General features: G+C 45.2%; 1 protein-coding gene and 1 pseudogene across 1 annotated transcript; one reads left to right on the plus strand and one right to left on the minus strand.

Annotated features, from left to right (window-relative positions):
- Nucleotides 1–2920: 2920 nt before the first annotated feature.
- On the plus strand, nucleotides 2921–6670 carry LOC124670711 (annotated as a pseudogene).
- A 2033-nt stretch (nucleotides 6671–8703) lies between these two features.
- LOC124678216 (protein disulfide isomerase pTAC5, chloroplastic-like) lies at nucleotides 8704–11436 on the minus strand. The gene is made up of 6 exons (XM_047214134.1): nucleotides 10861–11436; nucleotides 10453–10548; nucleotides 10262–10351; nucleotides 9589–9814; nucleotides 9144–9181; nucleotides 8704–9039 (listed from the first exon to the last, which is right to left on the minus strand). Exons 1-6 carry the CDS (start codon nucleotides 11419–11421, stop codon nucleotides 8938–8940), a joined length of 1113 nt encoding a protein of 370 aa, XP_047070090.1. The 5' UTR covers nucleotides 11422–11436; the 3' UTR covers nucleotides 8704–8937.
- Nucleotides 11437–17031: the final 5595 nt, after the last annotated feature.

The following is a 17031-nucleotide window of genomic DNA, read 5'->3' on the forward strand; positions in this document are numbered from 1 at the left end:
CCAAGCTTGTACGGGGTTCAGTGACCACCCTCAATGGTCCCTTAGTGGATCGAGGTTTTCCCTTTGGTGGAAAGGCTCGAGGAGAATACGGTAGCCCTAGCGGCTTATTGGAGTGCCTTGTGCCACCACACTGCTCCAACAGAGACGTAGCATCCAAGGGTGTGAACTTCGGTATATATCATCGTCTTCTCGTGCATCGGCTACTTCTCAACCCGAGCTCCTTTACCTATGCGTTTTACATTGTGATAGCTTATGCTTGTTGTTCCATATCTAGCTTGTTATCACCTTGTTGCTCATCATGCTTAGCATAGGTTGTTGGTGCACATAGGCAAATCCTAGTTGATAGGCTATGAGTTAAACAAGTAAACATTAAGTAGTTTTATTCCCCCTTATTTAGCTCTCAAGTAGAAATTTTTACAACCCGCCTATTCACCCCCCCTCTAGGCGACGTCCTTGTACATTCACTCGGGAACTAAAATGTCATTCAAATTTGTCTTATTTAAATTCATGGTTTGTTTTGTGGTATCGTAAGATTTGTTCATCTTATTCCAGGAAAAGGGAAAATATGTGTGTGCACTTTGTTCCTAGTTTTTTTATTCATGTTGTGTTCAAGTATTTTCGCTACATAATTATGGTGCAAATTTTGTTTTTTTTCCTTTTCAAGCATTTGTATTTTCTCTCTAGGTAACTTAACTTTTGTTCCATATTGTCCATAGTTTTATACCACTCGTGATTTATTACATGTAGTAAATTTTTTTTTGAGAAACACAGTACAAACGCAGACGCTCACATACACGGGCATACACTCATCCATATGAACGCACACACGCACATCCTACCCCTATGAGCACATCCGGAAGATTGAGCCGGCGGATTGGATCTTGGAATTGACGAAGTCACCACAAACGCCTCGCTGTCGACGGGAACGTCGCCTCCCACTGAATGAATATTCCGCCTTTTATAAGACAAACAGATGTCAAACCTGGGATTTGAACTCTGGTGGGCTAGGGATACAACCATCCAACCTCAGGTTGGTTCTCACATGTAGTAAAATTTTATTCACATAGTTTATTTTTTTGTGCTGTGGCTTGTTCTTGGGTACCTAAATTTTAATTCTAATTATGTTACACACTTTTTCTGTCACTATATTAAATTTCGTTTCACTTGTGGGTGTTTCCGATGGTTTGCTCAAATCTTGGTAAGTACACAAACTATAGTTTGAAAATCCAGACTGTCTCCGAACCAGTAGGCCTCTTGGTTCGTGGTTCATCAGTCGGACCAATAGTTTATCCGGTTTACAAGATTAGACAATTCTCGTAGAGTCCAAGTTAGGAACGCTGGACCTGAGGTTCGATTCGCCCACACGCACAATATTTGTAGTATTTTTGGTGTAATATTTTTCGGGCCCAACAAAAGACAACCCAGCAACTCAACAAAATAAAAGAAGACAACTTAACAAAACAAGCTGATGTCGCTGCGTTTGGATGTCGGAAACTGGCCTAGAATTGAGTTGAAAAAGGAATTCTAAATCCACAATGGAAAGAAAATGGCTTCCAATTTTAATTCTATTATTTGGGTGCATTTGGAATTTTCTGTTGGAATCAGAGGCTAGTGTCCAATTCTAATTCATGTTTGGAAGGTACAACCCATGGAATTGAATGTTTTGGAAGAAGGAGAAAAAATGGGAAAGTAGGGCAGGGAGAGGGGCTTGGCATGGCCAGGGGAGTGGCCTCCGATCCCCTCCCGCCGTTCGTATCCCGCCTCTGATCCCCCGCCATCGTTCCATGCTGGCGCTCGACCTATTGCTGGCGTTGATGGCACTGCTTCCATGGAGCTAGGGTTAGGGTGGGGCTCAAGGGCGCAGCCGCCATGGAAGCTAGGAAGAGGGTGAGGAGGCCAGGAAGGTAACGAAGATGGCTAGACATGAGCTCTTACATCCCTCGCCGATGGCGGCGGGTGACTCTACATGTTAGGGGCAATCGAGCGAGGCGGCCCAACACGTTCTATCGGGAAAGATGAACTGGTACGAGAGACTTGCCCTTTCCATGCCTTTCCGAGGCTGGGAGGTCGGAATTGAGAGTGGCCATGGGGCACTTGTGGAAGGGCAAACACGTGAAAGCGGGCCAGAAATTCCAGATAGCTAATTTCAGACTAATTTTCCAACATCCAAATACAGTGAGAGTTAACTTAATTCTCAGTAAACTGAGCATTAGAGAGATCCAATAAAAAAAAGGCTGACTAGCATCCCCTGTCGGCTAGTTCTCCGCACGGCGACAACTATCATCGTCCACCTCCAAATTCCTATCCGCTGGACGCCGCGCAAATCCGACGCCCAACCACCAGATTCCAACTTCCAAGAAAAAGCCAAGCTTCACCGCCGGCCGAAAATCTCACAATGTCTGCTACCGGCCGTTCCAGAACCCTGCGGGTGGAGAAGCCAAGGGGCGGTTCGTCGTCGCACGCAACCTGTTCGATCATTTGACTCTTCCATATCATTAGTTTCGCCGTGGGCGCAGCAGCCATTGCTTAGCCTGCGCCCATTGTTTCTCTTCTCAGGAAACGACCTGGAAACAGGATCGCGGTGACAGGTCTTTGCCGGTTTGCCCCCCCGCACTCTGCTTCAGCTCCAAGAGCATGAGCTCCACAAGTTTTCCTTCTCGAATGTTGACTTCTTCCTAGCTCCCAGCACCCAACTGCGCGTGCATATTTTCTTCAAACATGCAGTCACCGTCAGGCAGTACCCTGGCTGAGGCTTCTCAATACACCCTCGCCGTGCAGCACAATTTGACCAGGAAACCGCGTGACTTCTCTCCCTTGCATTGCATTGCGTTGCTCCTTATAAGCCTTGACACTTTCCCGCATTTGTGTATTCCATTTATGCCTGCCCCGCCTTTCTGCTACTTCAACGTTGCTGTCCCCGATGACCGACGCGATCAGCGCGGCAGGTTCGTGCCTGCAGCCCCTGTGCGAGTGCCTCGATGGCACCGGCATGCTCGACGCAGCGGCCCGAGAGGTCGCCTCGTTCCTTCGCCTCAAATCCAACTGGGGCGATCTCGACAGGGCCAAGGAGCTGCTGCAGGCCGTCGAGACGACGGTGAGAGCACGGGTCACCGCGGAGATGGACAAGCTGAACATCTGCGACCCTCAGGTGCAGGTCTGGCTGAAGCGTGTCGACGAGCTGCAGCTGGAGGATATCGATGAGGAGTATGGTCAGCTGATGAAGTATTCTTGCCTCTGCCAGTGCACCATCCATGCTCATCGGCGTACGTCGGTTGGCCGGCGTGTTGTTGACGCGCTTGAGGAGGCGAATAAACTTATCGAGGAAGGGAGGCGGTTCAAGGAATTTGGGTTCAAGCCCCTGCCGAGGATTGTCGATCCCTTGCCTCAAATCAAAACGTTTGGTTTGGAGACCATGCGGAGCCAGCTCCACAACCTGTTTGAGAAGGGTGAATCGAACATAATTGGTGTGTGGGGCCAAGGAGGTGTTGGTAAGACCACACTCCTCCACGTCTTCAATAATCATCTTGACAAAAAGATCCATGACTATCAGGTATGATGCTTTCTAAATTACTGCAATTGATGCCTGAATATACAAGTTCATCTGTACATTAGCGTTGCTATTTAAGTTTGTAAGTATGTTGAATTTGGAACCACATTCAAAGAAAAATTTATGTAGAGCAACTTTTTTGGCGCTGCCATGCATTCGAGAAAGTTTCAATGTAGAACAGCTATACAGTGCACTGAAGTCTGAAGTAACGCTGAAATAGAGGCATAAGAAAATTTACATGGCTCTCGCATGCACACATAGTTAACTAACTGTTGTTTGCAGGTACTAGTCCAGCATGAGAATTCGACAACTTCATAGTTAAACATAGAATATACATAAAAAATTCTTTGTTTTGATTGCAAGTCCAATTAGTGTGTGTTGTTTTCCTATTTTTCACAAACTTCTTAAAACGTTTACTCTTTCAAGCATATTTTGCATAGACCAAGTGTACATAAAATGCAGCTGCTTAATTTTTTAGTGCTTCTTTTTTCGTGTACTCCCTCTGATTCGTATTACTTGACGCTAATATAGATGTATCTAGACACATTTTAGTTATAGATATATCCATTTTAGCAACAAGTAATATGGATCAGAGGGAGTACCTAATTTTAAACATATTTGCATCTCTTTTTTGGCACATGCTTTCTCCACTACTATCTTGTCATTTTTTTCTGGTTAAATTTTAGCCATAATTTTAAATTACCTTCCAACTGTAATTCATGTTCCCATTTTTCAACTTTCCTGTGCCAGGTTGTTATCTTTATTGAAGTATCCAATTCAGAGACACTGAACACAGTGGAGATACAACAGACTATCTCAGAAAGACTCAATTTGCCATGGAATGAAGCAGAGCCAGTTGGCAAACGGGCTAAATTCTTGGTAAAGGCACTGGCCAGGAAAAGGTTTGTAGTCCTGCTTGATGATGTAAGGAAGAAATTCCAACTGGAGGATGTTGGCATCCCAACTCCAGATACCAACAGCCAGAGCAAGCTGATCCTCACGTCACGTTACCGAGAAGTATGCTTCCAGATGAATGCACAGAGGAGTTTGATTAAGATGCAGATTTTGGATGACGATGCTTCATGGGAACTATTCTTGAGCAAGCTGAGTAAGGAGGCTAGTGCAGCAGTTGAAGCAGGTTCCCAGAATGTCAGAGACCATGCCATGGCAATAGCCCGAAGTTGTGGAGGCCTACCACTTGCGCTCAATGTCATTGGGACCGCTGTGGCAGGCTTGGAAGAGGGAGAGTGGAAATCTGCTGCAGATGCAATTGCTACCAATATGGACAATATTGATGGTGTGAATGAAATGTTTGCTCGGTTGAAATACAGCTTTGATAGGCTCACACCCACTCAACAACAGTGTTTCCTATACTGCACTCTTTTTCCAGAGTATGGATCCATTAGTAAAGAGCAACTTATTGATTATTGGTTAGCTGAAGGTTTGCTATTAAATGATTGTGAGAAGGGTTATCAGATAATTCGCAGTCTTATTTCAGCCTGCTTGCTGCAGGCCAGTGGCTCAATGTCATCAAAGGTTAAAATGCACCACATAATCAGGCATCTCGGGGCTTTGGTTGGTTAACAAGTCAGATACAAAGTTTCTAGCTAAACCAGGGATGGCCTTGGATAATGCTCCTTCAGCTGGAGAGTGGAAAGAAGCTACAAGGATCTCCATCATGTCTAATAACATCACCGAGCTTAATTTCTCGCCCAAGTGCAAAAACGTCACCACATTATTGATCCAGAACAATCCAAATTTGAACAAGATGAGCTATGGATTTTTCAGAACTATGTCGTCCTTGAAAGTGCTCGATCTTTCTCATACTGCGATAACATCGCTTCCAGAATGTGATGCGTTGGTTGCATTGGAGCATCTGAATTTGTCTCACACACACATTATGAGGTTACCTGAGCGCCTATGGTTACTGAAAGAGTTGAGGCATTTGGATCTGAGTGTGACTGTTGCACTTGAAGATACCCTGAACAACTGCTCAAAGTTACACAAGTTGAGAGTGCTCAATCTCTTCCGCAGCCACTATGGAATCCGTGATGTCGATGACCTGAATCTGGATTCCCTGAGGGAACTATTGTTCCTCGGAATCACTATTTATGCTGAGGATGTGCTAAAAAAATTGAACATGCCCCGTCCTTTGGCAAAGTCAACACATCGCTTAAACTTGAAGTATTGTGCAGAGATGCACTTAATCAAAATCTCTGACCTCAACCACATGGAGCATCTTGAGGAGCTGTATGTTGAATCATGCTATGACCTGAATACAGTGGTTGCTGATGCTGACCTTACAACTTCACACCTGCAGTTCCTGACCCTCTCGGTTCTCCCCTCGTTGGAAAATGTCGTTGTTGCACCAATGCCACATAACTTTCAGTACATCCGCAAGTTGGTCATTTCACAGTGCCCGAAGTTGTTGAACATCACATGGGTCCGAAAACTTCAAATGCTTGAGAGGCTTGTCATATCTCATTGTGATGGCATGCTCGAAATTGTTGAAGATGAGGAGCAGTATGGAGCACAAATGGAAATGCAAGAGCACGCTTCACATAAACAAGAAGACCATACTGTTGTAGAGACTTCATGGATTGAGTCGAATGACAAAGGGCACAATGACTTCCCAAAGTTGAGATTGATGGTATTGACGGAACTTAAGAAGCTGAGGACTATTTGTAGACCAAGAGCTTTCCCATGTCTTGAGACCCTTCGGGTGGAGGACTGCCCAAATCTGAGAAGCATCCCGTTGAGAAGCATGCATAACTATGAGAAATTAAAGCAAATATGTGGTTCGTCTGATTGGTGGAGGAATCTTCAGTGGGAAAACGGGGTGGAGGAGACACGTCTGGAGAGCAAGTACTTCATTCCAATATGAAAGAAACCCAGTTTCAATGGCTTCTGTATTGCATGCAGGCAGCTTCTTTCTATTTTCACACGAATAAGAGGTCTCTACTTAAGTTGTTTCAGATCTGTACATGTGAAGGCATAGCTTCTGTACATTGTTGGTATTACATGCATGTATATAATACTCTGTAAATTGCTGGCATTCATTTATGTATGATACAATTTGTTTATATAAATGATAGTACAATAAAGTTCTGGGATTTTGCATCTTATCACTTGTACAATCTCTTCATAGCCAGTTCCAAGCACTATATCAACCCACTTGTATAGGATATGCTTCTCAAGATTTGAGCCAAACCTTAGAGTTGGCGCGAGAATGGAGCATGGCATGGCATGCACCTCTTTGTTGCAGTGGAGGGGTTGACAGATGTCACGAGATCAGAAAAAATGGTTCGCTGATGGGAATTTATTTGAAGTAAAAAATGCCCCCTCTCTCTTTGGGCGCTTGACCTTTCAAAATTACCTCCCGGAAAAATCGCACGGTTGCTAAAGAGATGAGCGACAACAACTAGATCCGCTCATATTAGCTCGCCTATCCAGCTGGCGCAATACATGGAGGTATGGGATACTATTCAATCAATTTCCCTCATCCCTGAGCAGCCGGACTCCATCTCATAGACCCTCACTTCCGATGCGACCTACACTCCGCTTACAATGCTCAATTATCCGGTGGTCCTGCTAGATTCGACGCCATGAAGATCTGGGATGCCCACGCTGAACCCAAGTGTAAGCTGTTTGGCTGGTTTGCCCTTCATGGAAAGCTTCTCACCTCGGATGTGCTTGCCACCAGGGGTTGGTCCCATGATCCCCTATGTCCTTTATGTCTCCGTGAGCCTAAGACGACTGACCACCTGTGCAAAGACTGCCCCTAGACTGCAGCCATATGGAATCTGGTGAAATCCTGGGACAATGATGATAGCGCCGACCTTCACCTCGACTACCACTCCATATCCGAGTGGTGGGATGCCATGATCGACGGAAAGCCTAAGAAGGACCAGAAACGCATCAGCGGCCGCTTCTTATACGTGCTCTGGAGTGCGTGGAAGGAACGGAACCGACATATCTTCACTGGACGTCGGTTCACCTACCTGGAGGTGGCAGATATCGCCAGGGAAGACATCCTACAGCGGGATAGAGCTATCAACGGCTTCGGGCCGGCTATCCCGGCTGAACCGGACTATTTTTTCAGTTTTGTTTCTCTTGGTGGTTTTCTCGGGCATATTCCCACCGTAATCTAAATATGCCCTCTCTTGTACAGTTTGATCGGGTTTTCCCTCTTACTTAATGAAAAGGCAGTACTCCTGCCGGTTGCTTCAAAAAAAATCCTTTGAACATTTCTAGTTTGTACAGGTACCTTTTCTAGATGCTTTTCATGATGATTTATTTTGTACTTTGGTTATAACGATTTAGAATCTCATAGCTTCACTAGAATGGCTCGTGAAGTGCATCTAAAAGGGAAAATCATTTGGATTGGTCAATGCTCTGATAAATAGCTGGCCTGCTATTTCTTATCTGGAAGGGGTATTTTTCTGTCTTGTACACTACAGTCAAACAATGCATTTATTTAGATATTTTCTTGAAGAATATTCTTAGAAAAAGATAGACTTTTTAGCAGTAATAACTTGGTTAACTCCATAAGTATGACGAATGTTCTATCTCGTCTTAGCAAAATCCTCTCATCAGGAATCAACATATGTTCCCAGTAATTTTCTCATTGTTGGTCATACTTCGCAAGCAATGTTCATCCCTAAGCTGGGAGAAAAGGATGTACGTTTATATGCACTTATGCTAATGAAAAATAGAAAGAAATGCAGTGTTTTTTATTCTAAAAATTCAATTGAACGATGCAAAATTATTTTCCATTTCCATGGCAGCAACTTGATGATTTGTACAGAGTAAAGGAGCTAGTAGTTTTAATGCATGCTTCAATGTAAACTGCATAGGAGCAAACCAATTCACGTTGGCGAAGCTAGCAAAATAAAGCATTGGGTTCATCTCTACAAAACTATGATCTCTAACTAAATGATAAATGAAGGCATATAGCAATTTAGTTCAGATTAGTACAAATCCATTGGGTTCACTTGAACCCAATCCTTTTATGCTAGCTTCGCCAGTGTCAGACGTTGTGAAAAGGTAGATGTTCCAAGTAGGAAAGACCACCAACCAACATAGCCTTGCATAAGATCACATACTCTCTGAAAGATGTAAACACCTTCTCCTGAAAATATTAAAAGGCTTGCCAATTTACAAAGCAATCACTTCCTTCATTATTTTTTCATCTCTTGTTGTACATAATAAATGTACTGCCTACTCTCTATGCATCTATTTTCTGTAGGGATGATAATTTGACAAGTTATTAACGCCGACAATGTGAATATATATTCCAAAAGTATTCCAATGAAACTGGAGTAGTTAGCTAGCATCTGTATGAACTGATGTAGATGTTCGCAAATAAGTGTTGCTCACAAGTCTTTTGCTCAACTTTTCACTGTTTTATTCCCTTCACACGCATCACATATAGTGTAGCCAAGGCCCTCACAGTATGCGCACTTTGTATCTTCGCCAATCCACTCCAAGAACTGCATTTTAAGAAGTTAGTCATTAAATGCATGTTAGAGAAGAGAAGACAAGGTTTCAATAACAATGTATTGCATTTCTGCAACCTGAACTCTAGCTTTATTACCTGTGGTTCAATGTTGGGCTCACCTGTTCCATCACATTCTGCAGGAAGGAACAAGGATCATATCAGTAGTCACAACATGGGAGATTAAGTTCTGCAGATTATCTATAATGCATGCATTGCAGACGATTGATAGTAATATTAGATAAGTCATTGGCAGCGACTTATGGTACATTGGGGGCCGGACATGCATACCAATCTGGAGTGAGATACACTGGAAAAAATTCTGGTAAATTCTATCTAGCTAGAATGCCACCTCCCCCGATTAAGTTTATCTGCTTGCCACTTTGAAAAGAGAAGTTATACACACAAAATCTAACTTGATGATATTTTTATACCATGGTTTTGAAGATATTAGAGTATACACTGTATCTTCTCCCTGATAGTGACATGGCAGCCAAAAATGTACTCATATACACATAAGTGCACGAAGCAGTGACTTCAGTACCTAGGCAGAAGAGGTGGCCTTCGCCTCGACAGGTAATGCACTGCTTTGTTGACGCAGTAGTAGCACCACTGATTGGCTTGTTCCTATTGGTCAGCCTGGAGGGATCTTCCCACCTGTTTTCACCAAGAAGATATACTCTGTGTTTGTTGAAGTCTTCTTTTACCACAGCTTGTGGAATCTCTGCAGCTTTAGTTACAGCTTGAACCAGTGCTCCGTTTATGCCTACCTACAAGAAAAATGGCGTATATAATCTCAGGTGTGTACCATTCGGGTGTCAATGTGTGAAATCCACAGTGATGAAATACTGTTTGTTTCTGAAGTGTGTATTTGCAACGTGATTGGAGGCCTAGTACATTTGGATGCAACTCTTTGCAGAAATGAAGAAATGGGTGAACATCATCTTGCAGAAAAGACAGTTCTACTATTTTGTACTACTTGACAAATAGTTTCCCTCTTTAATACTAAGGACGTCAAGAACAGACCAATGCCGTTTTGAAGTTTTGGGTAAATGCACAGATTCTCAATTGAATAGGAAGATGACTTTTACCAAGATGTAGTAACAGCATCGCCATCTCAAGCTTTATGAAAGAGTAGCAACCAGTATAACTCAGCACATTTCATGAACTAGCAATGTTGTTACTGTTATAGGGGGAATACAATGAGCTAAACGTACCTTTTGCACATCCTCCCCAATATGTCCTGTGAACAATCTCTCGAGTAGCTCCGATGTCATCAATCCATCCTCAGCAGTCCCTATCGATGCCTGCACTAGGAAGTACGCATTGTACACCTTTTACTGAATATGAAAGTACAAGAACTATGCCCGTTCGATCGAGGAATGAAATGGTGGTGTCTCGCATTGACCTGCCAGGTCTTCACGGCTCGTTCTGTGCCGGTTGAGAAGCTGGAGAACTCCGTGTCTTCCTCGCCCGAGTAAAAGCCAAGCTTCTCCAATGCTTCCTGCACGAACGAAGTACGGTGATACTAACTCTTACTTATATTGAACTGGAGCACTGAAACGTAACTGACTAGTGACTAATACTATATGATCGTTAAACAATAGCCAATTTCTTGACAGTGTAGAGCATCAGCATATTGCAGGGAAACAAATCTGTTTGGAACAGGGCATTGCCAGCATAGCAGTTAGCATGTACTGATAATCTGATATATGTACACTGTTGAACCGTGTAGACGTTTTCACTTTGGGCCCAAACACAAGAGGTCATGCATGGCGAATCCTAGCCAGAACGAGAGGTGCGCGACGAGGCTCACCTGCATGAGGCGCACTTCCTCCCCTTCGCTCCCTACCCTCAGCGCCCTCCTCTTGCCGCCGCTGCTCCCCGCCATGGGTTTCGCCTTCTCCTCGAAAATCACCTCCTTCCTCACCTCGACCACCTTCGCCGGCGGCGGAGGAGGAGGAGGCACGCGCGCCGCGGGCTTGGGCGGAGGCAGAGTAACGCGCGCAGCGGGTGCAGGCGGCGGAGGCGGAGCCACAGGCGCCGCGGGCTTGGGCTTGGGCTTTGGCGGAGGCACCGGAGCGGTGGCGTCCGCGAGCGGCTCGAGCGCGCGGAGGCGCAGGTGGAGCGCGGTGATCTCGGAGAGGAGGGCCTCGCGCTCGGCACGCCACCGGGACTCCTCGCGGAGCCACCTCTGCTCCTCCCGCAGCCAGCGCTGCTCCTCGCGGAGCCACCGCGTTTCCTCGCGCTCCTCCCACGAAGACGACGGCGATGAGGCCGACCGGACGAGGAGGAAGACGGCGCGCCGCGGGCAGGGCCTGAGGCGCGGGCGGTGGAAGGAGGCGACGAACGGGAAGGCGGCGGTGGTGATGATCATGGCGGTGGTCGTGGAGGTGGAAGCTGGGCAAGAGAGGAGATTGGCAGTGGACTCTGGCCAGTGGCCAGTGGATATCTCTCGGCTTCGGCCGTCGATATTTCCGGCGCGCTGGCACGGTACCGCAGCCGCAAATGTGGTACCGGCATTCATCACGCGCGGGCCGAGCGTATTATGGGCTTATGGCCCGATCAGCCCAACGTTATGAGCGCATAAGTCTGCTTCCCTAAGAATCTTACTGAAGCAGGCCCATCTAGAGATTGGTTTCCTTTTGTTTTTTTTTCTGCATTCAGTAACGTCTCTGCTTCCTTCTGTTTTGCTCATCCATTATGAAAAAGAAATCCGAGAAAGGAAAACTTTGAACTAAAAAAATCTGAACTGTTGGTCGACGATGAAGTAACGACTCCCAAGATCCAACCATATAGAAGAAAAAACTGCACAATAATCAACAGTTTTAATGACCCAACAAAAGAGAAGTTTAAAACTCGCGTTCAACAAGAATCTATATTATTAATTCTTTTTACAGACGTTCTAATCAAATTAGATCAACCTTTGAACTTTCCATTGTCAAAATTAATAAATTTCAACCCCTAAATCTTTCAGCTCTTTGTCAATAATTGAACTTTTTTTTTTTGCAAATTTTCAAATCAAATCGGTTTAACATATGATATGTGAACCCATCTACGGTCAAAACCGACGAGTTTCAACTTTCATTAGACTAAGGGAGTCGTTAAAATCACACTCATCCATATTTCCACTTGAATGTTTAGATGAAACTCTGCACATGGGCAGTAAAAACTTTCAATCGTAGATTTGCCATAAAAATACCTTAAAAATCTCTCCTTTCAACCCACATGTCCTAACTTCAGCTCTTTTTCAGTCAACTTTTTGTTCAGACAAAAGGCGAGAATGCCCAATTCTATATCAGTAAAACCCAATCGGCTCACACATAAAAGATGTTAAAAATGAGCTCACAGGATATCAAACAAAACAAGCAACACAAGGACTAAGCAAGATGCACAACTTAATGGCTGAAGTCCACACCTACCAGGGGAAGCTATCCAAGAAAGATTGCTCTTTCATCTACTCCTTCCATCCCAAAATATAAGGTTCCCTTACATTTCATTGATCAACAAGTTAAAACTTTTACCATGATTTTTATTATTTATAATATGTCCGAAGTAAGCATAGGGACTGACGCGGAGGAGGAAGCACGATTACACAAGAAAGGAGCGGCAACATAAACTTCAAGGTTGGCCATCTCCGGTCGAGAAAGCATTAGTCTTTGGACGACACCCACATGTTATGTTACTAGAGGGAGGAATCATAATATCGATTCACCCATCATGGGTTCAGAAGTTGGAGAACAGAGGGTTAGGAGAAGGATGTATAGCAATCACGAGGGAGTTGGGGGGGGGGGGGGGTCAAAAGGGCTGCCCAGATGAGGAAGTGTTGGATGCATGGATATTGGGTCCTCACACAGGCATCCATCCCACAATCACATCTCGAGTTGCTTGTAGACCCATAACTTGCAAGGTGGTGCCTTCAAGAAGGGAGACACCACCGATGCGTTGTGCCGCCCAGTCGAAGACTGGTGTATGGTTTTCACTTGGAAGCGTAATGATCTTTTGAAAGATTAAATGTGTTAAGGCTGGCCATAGTGCTAAATATCATGTAGTATCATGCATGTGATACTTGTGTATGGTACTATCTACATAGTGGTTAGTATCATGAAGTAGTATCATAGTCATGCTATATTTATTGCTTTCTAGAATCTCAATGCAAATTTGTGCACAAGATTTGTTTGACATTAAGTTTTCTCGTGACATGCGCTATGATACAATATCTATCTATGTTACTCTAATCTCCTCTCTCATCCTTAATTAGCTGCCACATCAGCATTTTTGTGAGACCAATATGCATGATACTAGCTATGATACTAGCACTATGGCTAGCCTAAGATGGTTTTCACCCGGGAGCACAACTATCTAGCTAGTGATCCCTTTACATATTAAAATGAATTTATTTGAATGAAGTCCTAGTTGCACATTCAAAGTCACACTAATTACACTACTACTGCTAGTACTACTATATAGCCCCTGTTTGCTGATTAAGATTCATTTGGTTTCACTTATCTTACTCGAGGTGCAAATTAAAATGGAACATTGACATAGCTTGGCTTACTTTTGCTGCTGAATATTTGCCGCATGCCGTGCGGACCTGTGTAAATGCATGCATCTAAGCATCTTCCTTTGGTAGAACACGAGTACATAATGCGATTATCCGAAAAAACAACACACGTCGGATCGGTGTCAGTAATGTACTACCGGCGCCGGGCCGCTGAAGTAACATGCGTGGACAAAATCTCACGATCCTACCTTCGTTATAGCAAGCACCTACGCAACGTAGGTGCGGCGACTCGGCCCTCTCGTAATCTAGTTGGATGTTAACTGCTCTCTCTATCGTTGGTTGCTGAACCGTCTACACGTCGCATATCCCACGTGTTCACTGGCTACGATGTAACAATGCATGCAACGCTATAGCGCACGGAAAATAACCTGACCTGATTGCATCATGGACAGTTTTAATTACTGTCTAAGTTTTAGTGTTTCTTCCCTCATTGAACCAGTCATCAGGAAGTGATACAAACGTACAAGTAATGCCAGGAACGGCTCGGTCAAGTGTTGGCTGGATCCCTTTCTGCAGATTCGTACCAGCAAAATTGGGAAAAGTCTGCCTTTCTGCTGGATAGTGCCATCGCTAGGAGCTGCGCATCCGTTTTAAAGATTTCCCTGATCACACCCAACTCAGCCGCAAAGTTAAAAGCTTCTTCCATTCTTCTCAATTCAGCTGTAAACGCATTATGAATTGCCGCAGAACACCCTGCTCTAGTCGCAACAACAACACCATCTGATGCCCTTGCTACCACTCCCCATCCGTCTTGTGCTTGGCCCTCCACAAAAGCCCCATCCACGTTAAATTTTCCTAAATTTTATTACACCATCAGGTGGAGGATGCCATTTTCCTTCAAGTTTAGCAATATATGTTTCTTTCCTACAACGGCTAACAAATTCAACTGATATATATTTCACTCGGTGAACAATCTCCAAGGGCATTTCTCCTTCTCTTACTCTATTTCGTTCCCTCCACCATAGCCACCATATTGTAACACTCTGCATTTTTTGCTCATTAGACAGCTTCCAAATCTCATCCATTGCTTCCTCTATGCTCCCCACACTTTCTATCTTCAGCCTAATATTTTTTTCATAACCCAAATCACGCCACATCGGTTTAACTTCTCTACATCTGACAAATCGTCCTCGTACGAACGGTTGCAAAAGAGGCACTTAGGATCTTCAATTTGAACACCACGTCTGATTAGATTCTCTTGTAGCTAGAGAATTATGTGCACACCTCCACCAGAAGTGCTTTATTTTATTTGTGTTGACGTGTATAAAGTAGATTGCCTAGGCCTTTCCATCAGTTCGGATTTTTGGTTCAAGTGGCTAGTGCATGAAGTTTAATATGGTATCAAACAGGTCTCGAGTTCAAATCATGGCTTTCCCAATTTATTCTAAAAATTATCTCCCCCTTCTCGCAGCCTCTTGCCGTGTGGCGTGTGGTCCCGGCGCTGCCTCTTTGCCTCTCTACATGTGTTGACTTGTCTTTTCGTCTTCCCGTCACACGTGAGAGGGGGTGTTGACGTGTATAAAGTAGATTGCCTAGTCCTTTCCATCAGTTCGGACTTTTTGGTTCAAGTGGCTAGTGCATGAAGCTTAACATGGTATCAGAGCCCTAGGTCTCGAGTTCAAATCCTGACTTTCACAATTTATTCTAAATTCCCCCGCAGCCTCTTGCCGTGTGGCGTGTGGTCCCGGCACTGCCTCTTTGCCTCTCTACACGTGTTGACTTGTCTTCTCTTGCCTGGTCCCGGCACTTTCTCTTTGCCTCTCTACACGTGTTGACTTGTCTTCTCTTGCCTAGCCTTTCCATCAGTTCGACTTTTGGTTCAAGTGGCTAGTCCCTGAAGCATTCATCTGTAGCTCCATCTGCAACTTATATAAGCACTCCTTACTGAATGTATTCCTCTCAGGTCATAATGCCATGCCAGAAAATCAACAGCTCATTCTCTTAAATGCATATTCAAGATCAATCGAGCCTCATTAGCCGAAAAAGTATCCATGACAAGTTGCTCGTCCCATTGCCCCGTTATTGGACTTATAAGATCAGATACTTTGCACAAAATATTCTCACCTCTAGGTGTTAAAACCTTCCTACACTATGCTCTCCCTGTTTTTAATTCGAACGATGGGTTTCCCTTGCATCCTTTTGCCTGCGTGTTCACGATTAGATTTCGTATTTTGCACTGAAATTTGTAATTTGGTTTATTGATTCATGATCCTGAATTGGTGTACAGATGGAAAGATAATTGAAAGTTTAAAATATCCCCGAAAGTGTGTCACTGTGAAAAAATATGGCATGCTTGTTTTATTTCTAGTCAAAGTTTATCATGAGGAGATAGTTTCCCATTGCTCCGGAAAAAGACCCTTCCGGGTCGCCTCGCTCGGGCGATTCCGGAGGCCTCCCAAACCCTAGCCGAACCACCTCCCCCACCAGCACCCCACCAGTCGCCGCCGACGCCGGCGGTGGTGGCGGTGCCCGACCGTCAAAGGCGGAGGGCGTTGGGGCACACTCCTGCGGCGCGTCTGCGAGCGAAGAGGCGTCGGTGGGCGGCTGTGTGCGAAGGCGGTGGACGTCGAGCTGGCGAGGTGACGTTGCTGTGAGGGCTGGTAGCTACGGGTCCAAAGTGCGAGCATGCGGTGCAGTGCAGCAGCGGCCGGCCTGCACGGGCCAGATCTGGGCCGAGGCAAGCTCGGTCTGGGCTGTGGCTGCGTCTCCTCCATGGATGCGTGTGGTCACGCCTTGGGCGCTGCTCTGTGTCCGATGTGCGGGTCGTCATGGTGGCCGTCCTCAAGTGCCGGTGGTGGATGGAGCTGTTGCTCCGGCAGCGGCGGTGTGCCTTCTTGTCCCGATCTGACCATCACGGTCTCGGTTCAGGCGAGCGGTGGCCGCTGCAGTGGTGCTCAACAATCTTATTCACTGGCGCTTCTCATTCTACCGCGGTGGTCCAAGTTTGCAACATATAACTTGCTCTTCTCTATCTTGCCAGGGAAACGGCCGGGGTGAAAATCCCTGCTTGGAGTCCTCTGGTGCTGACTGCGGTGACGCCTGCGGGTGCCACTTCCTCTTTGGAGGCGTGGTAAATGGCCGATTGTTTCTTCCCCTCTGCCAGGGGAAACCCTAAGTCTGGTTTACCGGATTAGGCAGCGGCGGCACGACACGTCGTCCCCTTTTTGGAGGCGCTGCCTAGGCTACTCTAAGTGTGATGCTTTGCTTGTGTGTTGGCCTCTACTCTAGGCATAAATGGCATAGCTGAATAATATGTATGATGTGCTGACCCGAAACCTCTTATTATATGATAAAAAATTATTGCTTGACCGTTTGCCAGCCTCGATCTTTTCTTCCTTCATCCTTGTTGCTATTCTTGCAACAAGAACTTGCACGTCCTCCTTTCCTTGAGGTTCTTCCTTAGGGACCCATGATATGTTCTTC

Source organism: Lolium rigidum, chromosome 7, assembly GCF_022539505.1.
Source record: "Lolium rigidum isolate FL_2022 chromosome 7, APGP_CSIRO_Lrig_0.1, whole genome shotgun sequence".
Classification (NCBI taxonomy): Eukaryota; Viridiplantae; Streptophyta; class Magnoliopsida; order Poales; family Poaceae; genus Lolium; species Lolium rigidum.

What these genes read in the sequence shown, in the direction of transcription:
- LOC124678216 (XM_047214134.1), bottom strand. Translation starts at nt 11,421, where the DNA reads ATGATCATCACCACCGCCGCCTTCCCGTTCGTCGCCTCCTTCCACCGC. An exon ending in TTGGGGAGGATGTGCAAAAG is followed by an intron (nt 9,815 to 10,261) that starts GTACGTTTAGCT and finishes TTTTTCTTGTAG; the next exon opens with GTAGGCATAAACGGAGCACT. An exon ending in AGGCCACCTCTTCTGCCTAG is followed by an intron (nt 9,182 to 9,588) that starts GTACTGAAGTCA and finishes TCCTTCCTGCAG; the next exon opens with AATGTGATGGAACAGGTGAG.